The 20542-nt window shown below is 35.9% G+C and overlaps 1 protein-coding gene across 4 annotated transcripts in view; it reads left to right on the plus strand.

The window, feature by feature from the left end:
* Nucleotides 1–20542, plus strand: part of ITPR2 (inositol 1,4,5-trisphosphate receptor type 2) — a 524966-nt gene that overhangs the window by 362427 nt on the left and 141997 nt on the right. For all 4 annotated transcript variants that reach the window (XM_082419574.1, XM_082419572.1, XM_082419571.1 and 1 more), the window contains 4 exons: nucleotides 8192–8392; nucleotides 10313–10423; nucleotides 14431–14526; nucleotides 16003–16125. In XM_082419574.1, coding sequence (XP_082275700.1) covers nucleotides 8192–8392; nucleotides 10313–10423; nucleotides 14431–14526; nucleotides 16003–16125 — 531 coding nt within the window. The remainder of the gene's footprint in view (nucleotides 1–8191; nucleotides 8393–10312; nucleotides 10424–14430; nucleotides 14527–16002; nucleotides 16126–20542) is intronic.

Below are 20542 nucleotides of genomic sequence, written 5' to 3' on the forward strand. Positions count from 1 at the left end.
GAGCATCTTTTCATATGCCTGTTGGCCATCTGTATGTCTTCTTTGGAGAAATGTCTCTTTAGGTCTTCTGCCCATTTTTCAATTGAGTTCTTTGCTTTTTTGATAGTGAGTTGTATGAGCTGTTTATGTATTTTGGAAATTAATCTCTTGTCGGTTGCATCATTTGCAAATATTTTCTCCCAGTCTGTAGGTTGTCTTTTCGTTTTGTTGATGGTTTCCTTTGCTGTGCAAAAGTTTATAAGTTTGATTAGATCACATTTGTTTATTTTTGCTTTTATTTCTTTTACCTAGGAAGACTGACCTAAGAAAATATTGCTACAATTTATGTCAGAGAATGTTTTGCCTATGTTCTCTTCTAGGAGTTTTATGGTGTTATGTCTTATATTTAAGTTTTTAAGCCATTTTGAATTGATTTTTGTGTATGGTGTGAGGGAGTGTTCTAACTTCATTGATTTACTTGGGGAAGAGGATTTTTTACAACAGTGAAGGTTGATACCTTTGTAAATGAATATAATCCTGGCCTTACATCTTCTTGGGTACATTTTTTCTTGTCAAATAGATGAACTTAGGGGTGCCTAGGAATTTTGGCCCCTTTGTTTTGGTCATCATTTGTACATGCTGCTTATGTCACCATAGAAAAACCACATGAATGGTGACATCATTTCTAAGAGCACAAGTCCAGTATTAGAGCGTCAGCAGAGTTTGAAGCTGTGTTTTCTAGTAAGCATCTAAAGTGCAGGTGTTCTGAATTGGTAAGAGAGGGTAGATTCATATTAATTGGATTGAATATCCTCCAAGGAGATGAGACCCTCAGGAATTAATGAATGGCGGAAGCCATGACTCTTGTGGACCACCCCACCACAGCTTGGAGAGGGCTGCTGCAGAGCTGTCAGCAGGCAAAGACCAGAAGCTTTATTTGCAGAGGGAAGATATTGAATATGTGCCTGTGCACTTATCCTGACCCATGTGGTCTGTCCATGTGGGAAGTGGATGTGTAGTATCTGGTCAAAACATTTTACTGATAGGAATGTGGGATCAAACAATTTGGAAAATGCTACTTATGAAAGAGTTTTGTTTTAATACGAATAAGTGTTAAAATTATTTACAATAGCTAATATGTAAAAGCAGCCCCAGTGTCCATTAACAGATGAATGGATACACAAAATGGGGTGTATACAAAAAATATAATATTATTCAGCCTTAACAAGGAAGGAAATTCTGACACATGCTACAACATGTATGAACCTGGGGACATTATGCTGAGTGAAATAAGACACACAAAAAGACAAATACTGTGTGATTCCACTTGTATGAGATAGAGTAGTCAAAATAATGAAGACAGAAAGTAGAAGGATGGTTGTCAACGGCTAGGGAGAGGGAGAATGGGGAGTTGTTAATAGGTATAGAGTTTTAGTTTTACAAAGATGAAAGGAGTTCTAGAAATGGATGATGGAGATGGTAGTTAAACATTATAAATATGTTTAATACCACTGGACTGTGTACACTTAAAAATGGTTAAGAGTAAATTTTATGTATATTTTGCCACAATACAAAAAATTGGAGAAAAATCGCAAATGCAAACTAAAAGGAAAAAGAATAAATGGTAGAAATGAACACAAATGAATTAAATAGTAAATTAAATTAGTGAAAATAAGTAATAAATTAAAATAAAATAAAAGTTTCCATCTTTGCTTACCCTTTCACCAGGTTTATTCCCCCATGAAATCACTCTTTTTTTGTTTGTTTATACAGCAGGTTCTTATTAGTCATCAATTTTATACACATCAGTGTATACATGTCAACCCCAATCGCACAAGTCATCACAACCCCACCCCCACGCCCCCGCCGCTTTCCCCACTTGGTGTCCATACGTTTGTTCTCTACAGCTGTGTCTCAATTTCTGCCCTGCAAACCGATTCATCTGTACCATTTTTCTAGGTTCCACATATATGCGTTAATATACAATATTTGTTTTTCTCCTTCTGACTTACTTCACTCTGTATGACAGTTTCTAGATCCATCCACGTCTCAACAAATGACCCAACTTCGTTCCTTTTTATGGCTGAGTAATATTCCATTGTATATATGTACCACATCTTCTTTATCCATTCATCCGTCAATGGGCATTTAGGTTGCTTCCATGACCTGGCTATTGTAAATAGTGCTGCAATGAACGTTGGGGTGCATGTGTCTTTTTGAATTATAGTTTTCTCTGGGTATATGCCCAGTAGTGGGATTGCTGGGTCATATGGTAATTCTATTTTTAGTTTTTTAAGGAACCTCCATACTGTTCTCCATAGTGGCTGTATCAATTTACATTCCCACCAACAGTGCAAGAGGGTTCCCTTTTCTCCACACCCTCTCCAGCATTTATTGTTTGTAGATTTTCTGATGATGCCCACTCTAACTGGTGTGAGGTGATACCTCGTTGTAGTTTTGATTTGCATTTCTCTAATAATTAGTGATGTTGAGCAGCTTTTCATGTGCCTGTGGTCCATCTGTATGTCTTCTTTGGAGAAATGTCTATTTAGGTCTTCTGCCCATTTTTGGATTGGGTTGTTTGTTTTTTTAATATCGAGCTGCATGAGCTGTTTATATATTTTGGAGATTAATCCTTTGTCCGTTGATTCGTTTGCAAATATTTTCTCCCATTCTGAGGGTTGTCTTTTCTTCTTGTTTATGGTTTCCTTTGCTGTGCGAAAGGTTTGAAGTCTCATTAGGTCCCATTTGTTTATTTTTGTTTTTATTTCCATTACTCTAGGAGGTGGATCAAAAAAGATCTTGCTGTGATTTATGTCAAAGTGTGTTCTCCTATGTCTTCCTCTAAGAGTTTTATAGTGCCTGGTCTTACATTTAGGTCTGTAATCCATTTTGAGTTTATTTTTGTGTATGGTGTTAGGGAGTGTTCTAATTTCATTCTTTTACATGTAGCTGTCCAGTTTTCCCAGCAACACTTATTGAAGAGACTGTCTTTTCTCCATTGTATATCCTTGCCTCCTGTGTCATAGATTAGTTGACCATAGGTGCGCGGGTTTACCTCTGGGCTTTCTATCTTGTTCCATTGATCTAGGTTTCTGTTTTTGTGCCAGTACCATATTGTCTTGATTACTGTAGCTTTATACTATAGTCTAAAGTCAGGGAGTCTGATTCCTCCAGCTCCATTTTTTCCCTCAAGACTGCTTTGGCTATTCCGGGTCTTTTGTGTCTCCATACAAATTTTAAGATTTTTTGTTCTAGTTCCGTAAAAAATGCCATTGGTAATTTGTTAGGGATTGCATTGAATCTGTAGATTGCTTTCGGTAGTATAGTCATTTTCACAATATTGATACTTCCAATCCAAGAACATGGTATATCTCTCCATCTGTTGGTATCATCTTTAATTTCTTTCATCAGTGTCTTATGGTTTTCTGCATACAGGTCTTTTGTCTCCCTAGGTAGGTTTCTTCCTAGGTATTTTATTCTTTTTGTTGCAATGGTAAATGGGAGTGTTTCCATAATTTCTCTTTCAGATTTTTCATCATTAGTGTATAGGAATGCAAGAGATTTCTGTGCATGAAGTTTGTATCCTGCAACTTTACCAAATTCATTGATTAGCTCTAGTAGTTTTCTGGTGGCATCTTTAGGATTCTCTATGTATAGTATCATGTCATCTGCAAACAGTGACAGTTTTACTTCTTCTTTTCTGATTTGGATTCCTTTTATTTCTTTTTCTTCTTTGATTGATGTGGCTAGGACTTCCAAAACTATGTTGAATATTAGTAGCGAGAGTGGACATCCTTGTCCTGTTCCTGATCTTAGAGGAAATACTTTCAGTTTTTCACCATTGAGAATGATGTTTGCTGTGAGATTGTTGTATATGGCCTTTATTATGTTGAGGTAGGTTCCCTCTATGCCCACTTTCTGGGGAATTTTTATCATAAACGGGTGTTGAATTTTGTCAAAAGCTTTTTCTGCATCTATTGAGATGATCATATGGTTTTTATTCTTCAATTTGTTAATATGGTGTATCACATTAATTGATTTGCGTATACTGAAGAATCCTTGTATCCTTGGGATAAATCCCACTTGGTCATGGTGTATGATCCTTTTCATGTGTTGTTGGATTCTGTTTGCTAGTATTTTGTTGAGGATTTTTGCATCTATATTCATCAGTGATATTGGTCTGTAATTTTCCTTTTTTGTAGTATCTTTGTCTGGTTTTGGTATCAGGGTGATGGTGGCCTCATAGAATGAGTTTGGGAGTGTTCCCTCCAATGCAATTTTTTGGAAGAGTTTGAGAAGGATGGGTGTTAGCTCTTCTCTAAAGGTTTGATAGAATTCACCTGTGAAGCCATCTGGTCCTGGACTTTTGTTTGTTGGAAGATTTTAATCACAGTTTCAATTTCATTACTTGTGATTGCTCAGTTCATATTTTCTATTTCTTTGTGGTTCAGTCTTGGAAGGTTATACCTTTCTAAGAATTTGTCCATTTCTTCCAGTTTATCCATTTTATTGGCATAGAGCTCCTTGTAGTAGTCTCTTAGGATGCTTTGTATTTCTGCGGTGTCTGTTGTAACTTCTCCTTTTTCATTTCTAATTTTATTGATTTGAGTCCTCTCCCTCTTTTTCTTGATGAGTCTGGCTAATGGTTTATCAATTTTGTTTATCTTCTCAAAGAACCAGCTTTTAGTTTTATTGATCTTTGCTATTGTTTTCTTTGTTTCTCTTTCATTTATTTCTGCTCTGATCTTTATGATTTCTTTCCTTCTGCTAACTTTGGGTTTTGTTTGTTCTTCTTTTTCTAGTTCTTTTAGGTGTAAGGTTAGATTGTTTATTTGAGATTTTTCTTGTTTCTTGAGGTAGGCTTGTATAGCTATAAACTTCCGTCTTAGAACTGCTTTTGCTGCATCCCATAGGTTTTGGATCGTCATGTTTTCATTGTCATTTGTCTCTAGGTATTTTTGATTTCCTCTTTGATTTCTTCAGTGATCTCTTGGTTATTTAGTAACGTATTGCTTAGCCTCCATGTGTTTGTGTGTTTTACTTTTTTTTCCCTGTAATTGATTTCTAATCTCATAGCGTTGTGGTCAGAAAAGATGCTTGATATGATTTCAATTTTCTTAAATTTACTGAGACTTGATGTGTGACCCAAGATGTGATCTATCCTGGAGAAAGTTCCGTGCACACTTGAGAAGCAAGTGTAATTTGCTGTTTTTGGATGGAATGTCCTATAAATATAAATTAAATGTATCTGGCCTATTGTGTCATTTAAAGCTTCTGTTTCCTTATTTATTTTCATTTTGGATGATCTGTCCATTGGTGTAAATGAGGTGTTATAGTCCCCCACTATTATTTTGTTACTGTCGATTTCCTCTTTTATAGCTGTTAGCAGTTGCCTTATGTATTGAGGTGCTCCTATGTTGGCTGCAGATATATTTATAATTGTTATATCTTCCTCTCGGATTGAACCCCTGATCATTATGTAGTGTCCTTCCTTGTCTCTTGTAACATTCTTTATTTTAAAGTCAGTTTTATCTGATGTGAGTATTGCTACTCCGGCTTTCTTTTGATTTTCATTTTCATGGAATATTTTTTTCCATCCCCTCACTTTCAGTCTGAATGTTTCCCTAGGTCTAAAGTGGATCTCTTGTAGACAGCATATATATGGGTCTTGTTTTTGTATCCATTCAGCAAGCCTGTGTCTTTTGGTTGGAGCATTTAATCCATTTACATTTAAGGTAATTATCGATATGTATGTTCCTATTACCATTTTCTTAATTGTTTTGGGTTTGTTTTTGTAGGTCCTTTTCTTCTCTGTGTTTCCCACTTAGAGAAGTTCCTGTAGCATTTGTTGTAGAGCTGGTTTGGTGGTGCTGAATTCTCTTAGCTTTTGCTTGTCTGTAAAGCTTTTGATTTCTCCATCGAATCTGAATGAGATCCTTGCCGGGTAGAATAGTCTTGGTTGTAGGTTCTTCCCTTTCATCACTTTAGGTATATCATGCCACTCCCTTCTGGCTTGTAGAGTTTCTGCTGAGAAATCAGCTGTTAACCTTATGGGAGTTCCCTTGTATGTTATTTGTCATTTTTCCCTTGTTGCTTTCAATAATTTTTCTTTGTCTTTAATTTTTGCCAGTTTGATTACCATGTGTCTCGGCGTGGTTATCCTTGGGTTTATGCTGCCTGGGACTCTCTGTGCTTCCCGGACTTGGGTGGCTATTTCATTTCCGATATTAGGGAAGTTTTCGACTATGACCTCTTCAAATATTTTCTCTGGTCCTTTCTCTCTCTCTTCTCCTCCTGGACCCCTATAATGCGAATGTTGTTGCGCTTAATATTGTCCCAGAGGTCTCTTAGGCTGTCTTCATTTCTTTTCATTCTTTTTTCTTTATTCTGTTACCACAGCAGTGAATTCCACCATTTTGTCTTCCAGGTCACTTATCCGTTCTTCTGCCTCAGTTATTCTGCTATTGATTCCTTCTAGTGTAGTTGTCATTTCACTTATTGTATTGTTCATTTCTGTTTGTTTGTTCTTTAATTCTTCTGGGTCTTTGTTAAACATTTCTTGCATCTTCTCTATCTTTGCGTCTATTCTTTCTCTGACGTCCTGGATCATCTTCACTATCATTATTCTGAATTCTTTTTCTGGAAGGTTGCCTATCTCCACTTCATTTAGTTGTTTTTCTGGGGGTTTATCTTTTTTTTTTTTTTAAAGATTTATTTATTTAATTGATTGATTGGTTGCTATGTTGGGTCTTCGTTTCTGTGCTAGGGCTTTCTCTAGTTGCGGCAAGCGGGGTCTACTCTTCATCGTGGTGCGCGGGCCTCTCAGTATCGCGGCCTCTCTTGTTGCGGAGCACAAGCTCCAGACGCGCAGGCTCAGTAGTTGTGGCTCACAGGCCCGGTTGCTCCGCGGCATGTGGGATCTTCCCAGACCAGGGCTCGAACCCGTGTCCCCTGCATTCACAGGCAGATTCTCAACCACTGCACCACCAGGGAAGCCCCTGGGGTTTTATCTTGTTCCTTCATCTGGTACATAGCCCTCTGATTTTTCATCTTGTCTCCGTTTCTGTGAATGTGGTTTTTGTTCCACAGGCTGCAGGATTGTAGTTCTTGCTTCTGCTGTCTGCCCTCTGCAGAAGTTAGTTCTTTAAAGAAGATCGATAAGATTCTTATTCCCTCAGCAATACGTATGGAAACTCCTCTCTGCTGTCATATAGTTTGCTGTAACCTCTCACCTCTAGCAGGAACACTGAGACCGTAGGGATGCTTATCCATGGCATTGACTCGACAGAATGCATAATCTCTCTATAGACTTGGTTCTAGCGAGGGTCCACTGCCGGCTGCCGATTCAGTTCCTGTGGGGCCCCGGCTGCTCCAGCTACTGGACCACGTCTGTCAGCAAGCGGGCAAGGTCTCAAAATCACTCTTAACAGGTTGTGTTTCCTTCGAGAAATTTTTATGCACATATAAGCATACTGATCTGTACATGTAAACCTTTTAAAAAATACACACACAATATAATGCTCTTCCACTTACTTTTATCATTTAGTAATATATCTTATTACTAAATTACTTATTACTAGTTTATGTTTATATCAGTACATATTAAAGTACCTCATTCTTATAGCTTCAAAATTTTCCAGTGTTTGGATGTACATTTATTTATTAAATCAGTCACATTGTGATGGGTATGGTGTGGTTTCCAGTTTGGGCTGTTATAAGCAGTATGCCATGAACCTCTTTGCAGTTGTATGTTACCTGAAAATATTGATAGGTGCTTCCAAGTTGCCCTCCATAATAGTTGTATCATTTGCTGTTTGAAGCTATGCTGTTTATAAGGGATCATTTAGTTGAATATTTGATTTCTTCTTTCCCTAATGAATTTCTTTCCGGTTTCTTTTTCCTTCTCCTTTTCCTACTACCTATTGTTTTTGCCCTTTGTATACAGTTTTAACACAATGACATTGAGAAATATTTGTTATGAACCATACTGATAAATATAGATGCTTGGGAAAAAAAATGCATCTTTTATTTCTTAAACCCAGGAGAAATTTAATAAATGCAAATGCTTCCATATAAAGAGCAATTCCATCGCACATTGCCACGGGGATCCTCTCGAGTTAGAAAAACACTCATAGGGAGAGAACTGAAAACAATTAGCCTAGTGATTTTTTTTTTTTAATGCTTCAGGTATGCTTTCTTTTGCCTTTAGAATTTCTTGAGGAATCAAAACAACAAAACAAATTACAACCTTGTCTGTGAGACCCTTCAGTTTTTGGACTGCATTTGTGGAAGTACAACGGGTGGCCTGGGCCTCTTGGGTCTCTACATCAATGAGAAGAATGTAGTGCTGGTCAACCAGACTCTGGAGAGCTTGACTGAGTATTGCCAGGGCCCATGCCATGAAAATCAGGTAACTCTGAAAGCAGTCCTTCACACACAAGTATTCTGACCAGTCAACAAAAGGATCAGATTGGTGAAGGAGCCAAGCTTTGTGTGCATTCTAAAGATCTTTCTTCTTGCTTTGCCAGACATTTTTACTTTCCTAACAAAACATACAAAGACTGAATTATGGACTAACAAATACTATGCCATATTTTAATTTAATTTCACCATAAAAGGAAATTCCCATGAAAATATTCCAGATAAAAATCAGAGTTATCAAAAAGAGTAAAATACGTTTTTTCATCATTGATCAGTTTTCATCTTTAGTCAGTCTTTTCAGGATTTGTGGCATCAACTCCCATTGGTTTCTTCGGCTCCACTGCAGTGCTTAATATAGAAAAGTGAAAAAAGTAATTTGCTTTTCTATTGTGAATTATATGATGTATATGTACAAAAATGCACACACACATACATGTAAATACATAGGTATGTAGAACAAAAACACAATTATTGACATAAATAATTTGTTAGGGGCATACTTCTTCCCCCCGTAATATGCATGTGACATGGTGAAAGAGTTTGTGGATTTTGCTCTGTATTATATTTCCCTCTCCTAGGGCAACGATACAAGAAAACCTAACTGTTGATTTAAAGTTAAGGAAATATATGCAAATTCAAAGATTTGGTTTTGTTGTTGGTTAAAATCATGTATATCTATAACAGAAAACAGGTATTCTCCACTCTTGGTTTTTTACTAAATCAGGTAAGCTCTAAAAGTAGAAATTAATAATAAAATAGCATGAATCCCGTATACTCTAGAAATATACTTACTATGAACCCCGTGCTCTGGAAGTGTGTGGAAAGAAAGAAAGTGGCTAGCAAATTCTGGAAACGATCTGCAAATTGATTCCCTCTAAGTTTAGCAAACATTTTAACAATCAGAAGAACCTCAGGAGATGTAGAAGATGGATGGAAAACACCTCTCTTGGGTGTCAGGGGAGTAAAAATTTCCTTGTATAAAGGGAGAAATGAAGCCCATTCTGAAAAATAACAGTCCTTTCAGAGTCACCTTGATTTTACTCTTTCTCATTTATCTTACATGGGTTTCAATTTTTCAGACACCTTGACAGTGGGTGCTGCGTGGTAAGATGTTCCACAAACTCCAACCCACAAGTTCCTGATTTTCAAGTCCTATAAAATGAATTAAATTCGGAGTCCTAGCACAGTAGACCCTAACCTTCAAAATACTGACATTTATCTCTCAGGATATTTTATAAGCTTTTCTCAAGTCAGATTCCTCTGTGAATCACTTAAGTTTAAGGAATCTGCTGACCTTTTCCCTCAACCACCATAATTGACAAGATGTCTCCAAAACATCAGGAGGTGCCTGTATTCCCTGTCTGCTGCCACCCAGAATGATCAACAGCATCACTTGTTACTCATTTAGCATTAAGTAGCAGATAAATGAAGTTGCTACATCATTTTCAATAAAGTTTACTTACAAACCTTGGGCATAAGGGGTGCATTCCTTTTATAAATAGGAATATTCTCTTAGCCTGGATAGATCAGATCTTAAAATTCTAAATTTAAGGAATTCCTCTAATGAAGGGCATATTAAAATATATTGACTGAGTGTTTTACTTAACCATTGTTTTTTGAAATTCTATTAAAATGGTTCATTGAAAAGATACCTGTTTCATACAATGTCTATCTCTGTGTTCTTCATACAAAGCCATTTAACTAATACTAATCAACTAATAGTCAGACTCTATGCAAAAGAATAAGTTAAAGCTAAACCTTTGACTTATCTTAGACTTAATCTCAAAGTTAAATTTTAATTATATTTTAAAAGTCGAAAAGCTAAGGTGATTCTGTAATTTTATGTCATGGCTTCTAGTGCTCTTATGTCGTAAATAGAGTGTTATTTTATAAACATTTTGTTTCCTAGACATGTATTGCTACTCATGAATCTAATGGGATTGATATCATCATTGCTTTGATTCTAAATGACATAAACCCTCTTGGTAAATATCGAATGGACCTGGTGCTCCAACTAAAGGTAGAGTAAATCCACTATTTGGCGGGGGGGAAGTGACATTCTCTATATAAAACTCCCTTTAAGAGTTCGCTCTAAATCTTCAAGTAGGTCTTGTAAAAAGCAAGGTATTATCATATTTTCAACTAATGAATTGGCAGAAAGGGACAGTAAAAGCACAATGAGCACTAAATTCCTGGTAAAGTGTCAAATAAGATTTGAGGTAATGTTAGTTGGAGGGTACTTTACTGGAAGATTTTTTAGGCAGCCACTTTGTTTTGTTGCTTTTCTTCTGCTTTTATTTTCTATTTTTCATTATATAGAGGAGCAAAAGGTTCTGAACATTCACTATCCCATATATTTTTAATTCATCTTGACTACAGAATTCTATCTAGCAAGTCACGATTAATGAGACTATGTCAGAGGAGGGCTGCATTTTAGTTTTATGTCTCTCTACTTTCTAAAAGTTGTTTTTTTTTATTATATATTAGAATCTTATTTTTTTCCCCAAATAATCTAAGCCATTTTCACACTCCCTTTGAGGAGGTGCTTCAGCTTAAACCATGCGCATACTTCCCAGCAGTTCCATTTATCAGAGGTCAGGGGCACAATGGCAGTTTGAAAAAAATTTCTTCAACTTTTAGTTCAAGTAGAAACAGATAAATGAATATACACAAGAAACTATATAATCCCAAATATAAAGGCATGCTATTCAATTGAGATGAATTATTAAAGACCACATATGTTTAGTGTTAAACAGGTTTAAAAATCATTGGTTAAATAAAATTTTTCTGTAAAGACAGGTCGATCCAATATCATAGAGAGAATAAAGTTTAACTTTTTAATGGGTAAATTTATGGCCAAGAAGAATAGAAATGATATTTCTATAATTATGTTTCTAAATATAGATTTAGATATATAATGGAATATATATTATATATATATATCCTACTTACGTGGAGATTGTGCTAATGGCTCTTAATAAGCAAACAAAGAGATAAGTTCACTATTTTCATCTGCAATATATATGATCTTTGGGTATTTATCTTCATAGATTAGAAAGAAGGTGATCCTTATGTAGATTGAACGTGTGTCCTTTTCCTAATTAGCTTCATGCTTCACTTAGTAAAAACAGCCTAAGCCTGTATAACAGACAGCTTAATTTGAATTACTAGAAAAAAATTATTATATCTTAAATTCATTTTTAACCATAATTCATAAAGAAACAGGCTTTTTAAATCCTTTATTTACCTAGAGACTATACCTTTAAATCTATCTTTTTTTTTTTTTTGGCCGTGCCACGAGGCGTGTGGGATCTTAGTTCTCCAACTACTAGGATTGAACCTGGGCCCTCGGCAGTGAAAGTGCAGAGTCTAACCACTGGTCCTCCAGGGAAGTCCCTAAGTCTCACTCTTAATTGACATAACTTAATGGGGGAAAATCCTGAAGGATTTGTCAAACAAAGTATAGGCATACAGATTATTTACAAATCCAGACCTATGTAAAAAAACCTAAATTAAATGATGGGGTATGACTTAACAGTGCAAAGATACTCTTGGCTATTCAAATGGAAATCCTTTTTGAAAAAGGGTCATTTAAAATTTCATTTATGTTTCTAGGCATAATTTATATATACCTTTTCACAATATGACAGTTGGATAGATCAAGGTATGTATAAAATACAAAATGAATGAATTTGACTTGAAATATTCATAGTTTTCTACTTAAAGAAAGAGGTGAGTGTACATTTCTAAACAATCCATGAGGCTTTGTACATAATGGCCAATATGAGAACGTTTGTAGGACAGAATGATATAGTATATTGGCAAATTTTAGAAGGTATAGGTAGTATCCTTTTAATTATAAATTCTCCAGAACATTATAGAGATTCCATATTAAAAATGTTAAGGTTTTATTTTATACCATTCACCCTTAAATTTAATTACTTAACCAGTTATAATTTTAAGTATATTTAACTTTACTAATTTACTATACCATTTTATGAATTTTCTCATACATATATCTTGTCCCTTTTAATTTATATTTCATAACTGATCTGGGACTATGAAGTGCTGAATTTATAAATAGGTAGGTTTTTTTGTTACTATTGTTGGTTTTTTGTTTGTTTTTTTTCTTCTAAGGACTCCAGCTTCCTTTGGAAGAAAATCCTCTATTAACACACATGAATTTGATTTCTTAGCATATATAGGCTCTTGTACTTTCAAATTGATTCAAATTTTAGTAAGTCATTTACAAGATTTCTATTCCTGCAACATAGTATGAAAAAGATTGGTCAGAAAAAATACCGTATTGCCAATAGCATTCTGAAATTGGATGTGTTTTTAAGCTATTATGTATTGGGCCTGCTGAGTGAGGTTCATTAGAGAGTACTGTTAGCATTGCCAGGATTTTAGTTTTCAATTCTATGGGGTCAATTAATATTGCTCTAAGGATCTAAGCTCTCCACTAACACTGGAGCCTTATTTTTTTAGGTATGTTGTTTATATGGGATGCTAGGTTATAAAAAAGGAATTTTAGGATTAGTGCAAATCTGTAAAAATTGAAAATGGAACAGAAAAAATAATGCTACCTTTCCCACAAAATCCTAACATCTTTTTAGGATGGGTTAGTGACGTTGGTATCATCATCACCATCACATTATCATCATCGTTACTAATATTAGCCATTTAATCAATAGGCTGTATTTCTGAAAGAAAAATAGTTGGGTAGAATTTGGTATTAAAAATATCCAGTGTAATTAATTTGCACAACTTTAACAAAATTTGTATTGTGAATGCCTACATCACCAAACAACTGATTCAATTTAAGTTTTCATCCCATAAGATGTTAATTGTGAGTCACTAAGAAGCATCTTAGAGCCATTTGGCTCTGCGTGTGTGGAGGTTGAGATTTTTATCTAAGTGAATATTACAAAAACACTATAGAAATATCTCCCAGGTCGTTTTTATCATCTTGCAGTTTGCCACAATTCTAGGGCAGTGCTATTGAAAACACAGTATAAAGAAACATCATTCCAGGGACTTCCCTGGCAGTCCAGTGGTTAAGACTTCACCTTCCAGTGTACAGGGTGCGGGTTTGATCCCTGGTTGGGGAGCTCAGATCCCACATGCCTTGCAGCCAAAAAACCAAAACTTAAAACAGAAGCAATATTGTAACAAATTCAATAAAGACTTAAAAAAAAAGAAACATCATTCCAAATGTTGAGGATATTGTACTTTGTGTTTCAAGACGGTGTGTAACTATGTTGTACCCATTTTGGATAATAAATTGGCTGTATCAGAAAGATTTTTGATTTCTATAGGTAAGCATGTTTGAGACAATATATTTATAAACCAAATTAGAAAACACCAAAGATAACATAAGCTGTTTTTATTCTCTATTAAACAGAAATAGAAAATATTATTCTTTTACAACCCAGATGGTAAAAATGTTGCATATATACTACCATGTAGGGAGACTAATAAACTGTTATCAATAAATATTTTGTTTCAAACTCATGAATTTAGAATTTTATAGATTAATTTTCACTAATTATTGCTCAAATTTATTTAAAATTTTGATTTGCTAGTATGTGTTAATGTTTCATGTTAAAACAATTATGCCAAATTCTTTGTAAATTATATGCCATTTTTGTGAAATATGTCGCTGATACTGGTGTCTTGTTAAAGTTTCATCATAGAAATGCCTATTTAGGAAATAGTCAAGGAAGATATGATTAGATTTTAATGCATTATATATAAACTCAATTTTGTGTTTAAAATTCCTTTTCACCAATATTTAAAATATCCTTTGTAACATATCTCTCATATTCATTATTTTTATTTTGTGTTAACAATAAAGTAAAATACTCTATTTTAAAATGTTAATAAGCCAAACAAAATTAGCAGTTTAAAATTCTGCTTGATTTGAAAAAGAAAATAGTCCTGATAATCTCAATTAAAACAAATTGAGGGGACCATTAATCCATGAAATAGACCTTTCATGCGTATCAACTCAATCTGTGTCTCTAGAACAATGCCTCCAAGCTTTTGCTGGCCATCATGGAAAGTAGACATGACAGTGAGAATGCAGAAAGAATTCTATTTAACATGAGACCCAGAGAACTGGTAAGAAAACTTTTGAAAGCTGTGTTAATAATGTGTAACCTAAAAGGGACAATTTATAGTATGCATGTCAGGGGAAAAGTCTAGTGGCTTTCACTGCTCTACCAAGGCACGATGGCACATCAAGACCTGCTATTACAAATACCTCAGAAGCTCCATGATAGCGAAGGCCTGTGTGATTTGGGTCCTTATTTCTTCATTGGCTTTATCCACTTTAAGTGCTTTTCTGAACTAGATTTTCACACTTGCCTAAACTATCTGCAAATTATTTTTTGCCAGAAAAAAATTTTGCTTTAGTTTGTTTATTGGAATATAGGTGAAGAAGGTATATAAAAATGTTTGTACTCCTCAAAAATTTTATTTATACCTCTTTCTGAAAATAAAAACAAAATAAATATCTTTGGTAATTGTTCTTATTAGTAAAATGTTACACAGTACTCAGCCTAGAGGAAATTGTGTGGAGACCTGCTGGGAATTCCACAGAGATCATTAGTGTGTCTTCCTATTGTAGAAGTTACATTTTCCTCCTCACTTGTGACATGGAAATTATGAAGAAATATCGTCATGCTTTAAAATCATTGGGTTTCAAAAGCATTGAGAACATTCTCGAACCATGTAAGCCAGTGCCCCAATGACTAAGTCCCAGTCTTAAAAACACCACTGTTGATGCTATGGGGAAACCTATGAAGGCACTCTTTTGCTCTCTTTAATAGTAAGGGATGGATTCAAAGAAGGCAGATAAAGAGAAAGATAAGATGCAGTTTGATTTAACATACATTTAATGAGAGCATAGGACCTGCAAAAAACAAAAGCAAAAATCTCCATCCATGGAAGGCAGTGGGCTAAGAGGAGCAAGGCATTCCTTATCCTTATGGTTAAATGGGGCGGTGAGTTATATATTCATTCGACAATATCTCTGCACAATAGCCCTTTGAAAATACCATTTCCTTTGCCTACAACATTTTTATCCCATCATCTACTTCCTCCTTGTGACCTACCCTCAACTTCTTGCCTGAGTTAGTGCCCCTGCCCTGTGCTTGCTGAGTGCCTCACAGTTGCATTGACCTCTTGATTTGCTGACAGTAAGTTCCCTGAGGGCAGATACTCTGTTGTATCCACTGTTGGGTCCTCAGGGCAGAGAACGGTGTCCAGCACCATGTGCTCTTGTTATTAGTGGGCCCTTAATAAATAATGGGTGCTTATCAGGGTTCCAACATCTCCCAGTTGATGGGAACTTTGGCACAGTCAACATTAAAAAACCAAAGCCAACTTTTGCAAAGAAAACAGGGAATATTGTAGGAAAATACTTCCATATTCATTTAAATACAGATGGTTTCCAAGGCTGTTTTCATTTAGAATTCTTTTATACTTTTCAAGTCTTAGGAAGCATTCCAAGTTTTAATTACACCTCATAGATGATGGAAATGCATGTTGTTTGTGGCATTTCAAGCCGTCTTGTTCCCCTTTGTTTTTTGATAGGTGGATGTGGTGAAGAATGCCTATAACCAAGGATTGGAATGCGATCACGGGGATGATGAGGGCGGAGATGATGGTGTTTCCCCAAAAGATGTTGGACACAATATCTATATTCTGGCCCATCAGGTGTCACATTTTATATCTTTATATTGTTTTGCTAATCTTATCAATCATGTCTTGTGTCAGCGCTTACTATCATATTTTCAAGTTCTGGTCCCTCCATTTTTTCAGCACTTGCCTTCCTTGCTCTGGGTCAAGGAGAAGAAAAAGCTCCCAGAATGCCTGATGGTGCCTCCAGGGCTGTGCTAGGGGCTGGTCCACAAGAAAACAATACTTGGTACCAAAAACTGGGCTAGCAGGGAGGAGACAATCCCATGTCAGAGCCTGAGGAATAGGTAAACCACAGCAACAGATGGAAGTCTTGAAGGAGAGAGGAAAGAGGCTACTGAGAAGATAGAGAGTATGAAGTAAGGGATTGCATTCAGGTCAAAACAGCCTTCTGGCCTCTTTGAATTGTAGGTTGGCGTGTTTCCTGCAGAAGCTATAAAGTGGCAGCCTCTAACTGGGTTTTATTGGACTTCTAATAAATATAAGGCTAAATTTACAGTCTTTTGAAGGAAAACCATTTCTGTTTTATAGTAACTTGTGAAAACAGGTGCTTGATAAATTTTATTTGATAAATTTAATTTCATTAACCTGAAGATCAACTTTAAATTTGCATCTTCTAATGCAGAGTTTTTAGAAGTTAAAAAATTGAAATGACATATGCCCATTTGATTTTATCTATATAGCTCTCATTTTCTTACAGGATGAAGTCCAAACTTCTAGACTTTCCCAATCTCTCTTTCTAGTCATTTTCTCCCACTGACAATCTCTTCCTTTTCCTGCTTCCCTGTACATCTTACCAGATAATTGAACAAACATTGGTAGCTATAAGTAAGACTCTGAGTAGATTAATTTTCTTAGTTTTTAAATTTTTCCAGTTTTATTGAGATGTAATAGACATACAGCACTCTGTGAGTTTAAGGTATTAAAAGTTTCCTCTTTAGACAGTTATTGCCCTTCTCTATCCTTTGTATAACTGCCTAATGTATGTAACCTTGAATATAATTTTTACAAAAAATTCAGGGAAGGAGTCAAATTCTAAAAGATACTAATACAAGAAGCTGGTATCATTTTGTAATATAGTTGCACCATTGAGAAGATTTTTAGGTCTCTCACAGTATAGTGAAATGCACATATAGAACAGAAAAAGGTGAGGGCAAATGGGTTACAGCTAGGAAGACAAGAGAATTTTAGGTATTGAGGAACTGAAAGTTAAGATGAAGGGCACACTGAAGGAAGTAGAACAGAGATTTAGGATGTGGAAAAGAAAGAGAGAGAGAGGAGAGAGAGAGAGAGGGAGGGAGGGAGAGAGAGAGAGGGAGAAAGAAAGAAAGAAAGAAAGAAAGAAAGAAAGAAAGAAAGAAAGAAAGAAAGAAAGAAAGAAAGAAAGAAAGAAAGAAAGAAAGAAAGAAAGAAAGAAAGAAAGAAAGAAAGAAAGAAAGAAAGAAGGAAGGAAAGAAAGAAAAGAAAGAGAGAGAGGGAGGGAGAGAGAAAGAAAGAAAAAGAAAAAGAAAGAAAGAAAAGAGAGAGGGAGGGAGAGAGAGAAAGAGAGAAAGAAAGAAAGAAAGGAAAGAGAGGGAGAGAGAGAGGGAGGGAGGGAGGGAGAGAGAGAAAGAAAGAAAGAAAGAGAAAGAAAGAAAGAGAAAGAGAGAAAGAAAGAAAGAGAGAAAGAAAAATAAAGAAAAGAAGAAAGAAAGAAGAGAGGGAGGGAGAGAGAGAAAGAAAGAAAGAGAAGGAAGGAAAGAAAAGAAAGAGAAAGAAAGGAAGCGAGGAAGGAAGGAAGGGAGAAAGAAACTGGGTGACAGGAATTGAATCAAGCTAGAGAAGGACTGTCCAGAGTCTGAATGAGAGTAGAGAGAAAAAAAAAGCACGAACTGAGAATTAAAATCATATTGGCTTCTAGAATGAATATAGAAATACAGTGACACAGCATGGGTACATGATCAAGGAGTTATTTCAGAAGCTGTAGCATTGTGGAAGGAAAACAGCAAAAAAGAGAAGGGCAGAATGAGCAGCAATAAATTTTAGAAGAAGGAAGTCAGGGAATACAGCCACCCATGTTCTTTTGACTGACAGCTAGTCTTGCTCTGTCCGGAAAGGTTATCCCAGCTACACGAGCACGACCTGACCCTGTGTCTTTTAAGTGGGAAATGAACAACCAGACCAGCCAAGTCAGAACCTAGAACAAATAGAGGAGTAGATGTTGGAGCCAATTCACCTCATACCCATGAAGAAAACGTTTAAAAATGCAGTTTCATGTTACTAGTTATAATATGAGTAACAATAAAAATATCAACGTCAAGAAAAGACCTATGTTAGGTCAGTCCAGTTTTAAGCGGATTAAGTATAAGAGTAGAGAATACAGATTTTTAAAAACAGGTTAAGGTGAATGTTGAGAAGAGTGGAGAATAAGGGTGAAGAATGCAAGTGCTAGTCATGGATTGAAAGATAACGATTTAAAATATGAAAGAAGTTAAAAATGAAGACAGCATAAGGTCAATGATTTTGATGGATTTGAGTTTATGAAGCTGCTAGGAGAGAACAGATTAAATTCAACGATGATGGTGGAATTGTCCAAGGAGTGGGAATTCAGAAGCAGATGAAAAAAAAAAAAAGTAACAAGGGGTTAAAAACAACCTACTGAAATGAAGAGATGAAACAGTGGATGTGAAAATGGTCTGAATGGTTATCTAGAGGTTTCTGAATTTCTGAAAAACCAAAATGTTAGGAAAGTGGTAGTTTACAGAGCTGGGATGGTACAATATAGAGGTACATAAATAAAGCCAGTCTTCAGGAAGAGGGAGAATGTCAGACTGAGTGAGGGGAAGAAGGAGATTCGGAATTGCTGAATACTTAAGGGCTTCTGGTTAAACTGTAAGAGTGTAAACATGAAACGAGAGTCCATAGGAGTCCCTTCTAGGAACTCAAGGAAAGGACAGGAATGGCAAAATATGTGGAACAGTATATGTAACCAGCAGTGTAGTTAAGCAAAGGTCTGCTCACTTTCTTACAGTGACACAGAAAGTTGTTGCCTTGCCACTTTATAAATGTGTTCTCTGTGAGGTGACTCCTCCCACCAGTTTTAATGAAAAATTCAGTTTTCATCCAGAAGAGAGCCTGCTGTGCTCTTTTGATCTTTCCACAAATGACTCCTTTGGCTTTCTCTAGGCCAGGATATCGTGCTGGTTTCTTAGGAGGCCAAAGATGGTTGCTGAGTTCCTTATGACCCTGTTGTCCAAATAGCCCCCATACTGAGACACAAATGCCAGAGACAGTGGTTGTAAACACTGCTTCAGAAGTGGCCATGTAGCTGTGCTCCACGAGTTTTCTTGCATCCAGGTTTGGCTGTTTTCATTGCGAATGCAGAATCGTTTGGCTCCGGCATGCTAATGACCGTGCAGATTGATTTCTGCCTTTGCACAGTTCAGTAATTCCAAAACTGAGGTTCAACTTCCTCCTTGTTTTACTATAATCATCTTTTGTACAGACAGTTTATTTTGGTGCCCTCAGACTTTCAATTTTTGTTGTTATTCTTTTCATGGTAGTGAGGTAGTTCTGCTTTTTCCACCATGACATCCTTTTGGCCCTTCCTGTGGTTGGTGTTACAAGAAAAAAATAATGCTTCTTGTAAGTGTCTTGTCTGATCTACATAGAACTATAAATACATCAAAAAGGGAATTTCTTAAGTTCTAATACCATAGTGTCGTGCAGAGAATTTCCTTAAAATTCAGCTGTGTGTCCGTTTTAGACTTTCTGTCCTCCACATGCTCTCCTCATGCGTCTCTGTCTCCTCTCTCTGCTCTAGTTTTGGTCTTTTATATTCTGCTTTCTTCCTGTTGTTTCTCTTTATTCCTGTCTTTCTATAGAACAATCACTGCCTGCAATCTAGAACATTGCTCAGTACTTTAGATTAAGTTTAACATATAAGTCATATTGTTTCTTTGATTCCATGTAGCGATTTCTGTTTTTCTGAGACTTTATTTTAGTTTCCTTTCGTTTCTTCCTCAGTTGTGCTGAGATATAATTGACATATAATATTGTATCAGTTTAAGGTGTTATAACATGTTGATTTGATACATTTATATGTTGCAAAATGATTACCACCATAGCATTAGTTAACACCCAATTCAGTAACATAAATATCATTTTTCTTTTGTGGTGAGAACATTTAAGATCTACTCTCTTGGCAACATTCAAGTTTATGATACACTATCATTAGCTATAATCACTGGGCTGTACATTAGATCCTCAGAATTTATTAATCTTATAACTGGTAGTTTGTACCCTTTGACCCCCATATCTCCCTCTTTCCCCCACCTCCCAAACCCTGGTGACCACCACTCTATGCTGTTTCTCTGAGTTTGTCATTTTTAGATAGCACATCTAAGTGATATTATACAGGATTTGTCTTTCTCTGTCTGACTTATTTCACTAAGCG

This window comes from Balaenoptera physalus (assembly GCF_965194825.1).
Source record: "Balaenoptera physalus genome assembly, chromosome: 13".
In the NCBI taxonomy this organism is placed as follows: domain Eukaryota; kingdom Metazoa; phylum Chordata; class Mammalia; order Artiodactyla; family Balaenopteridae; genus Balaenoptera; species Balaenoptera physalus.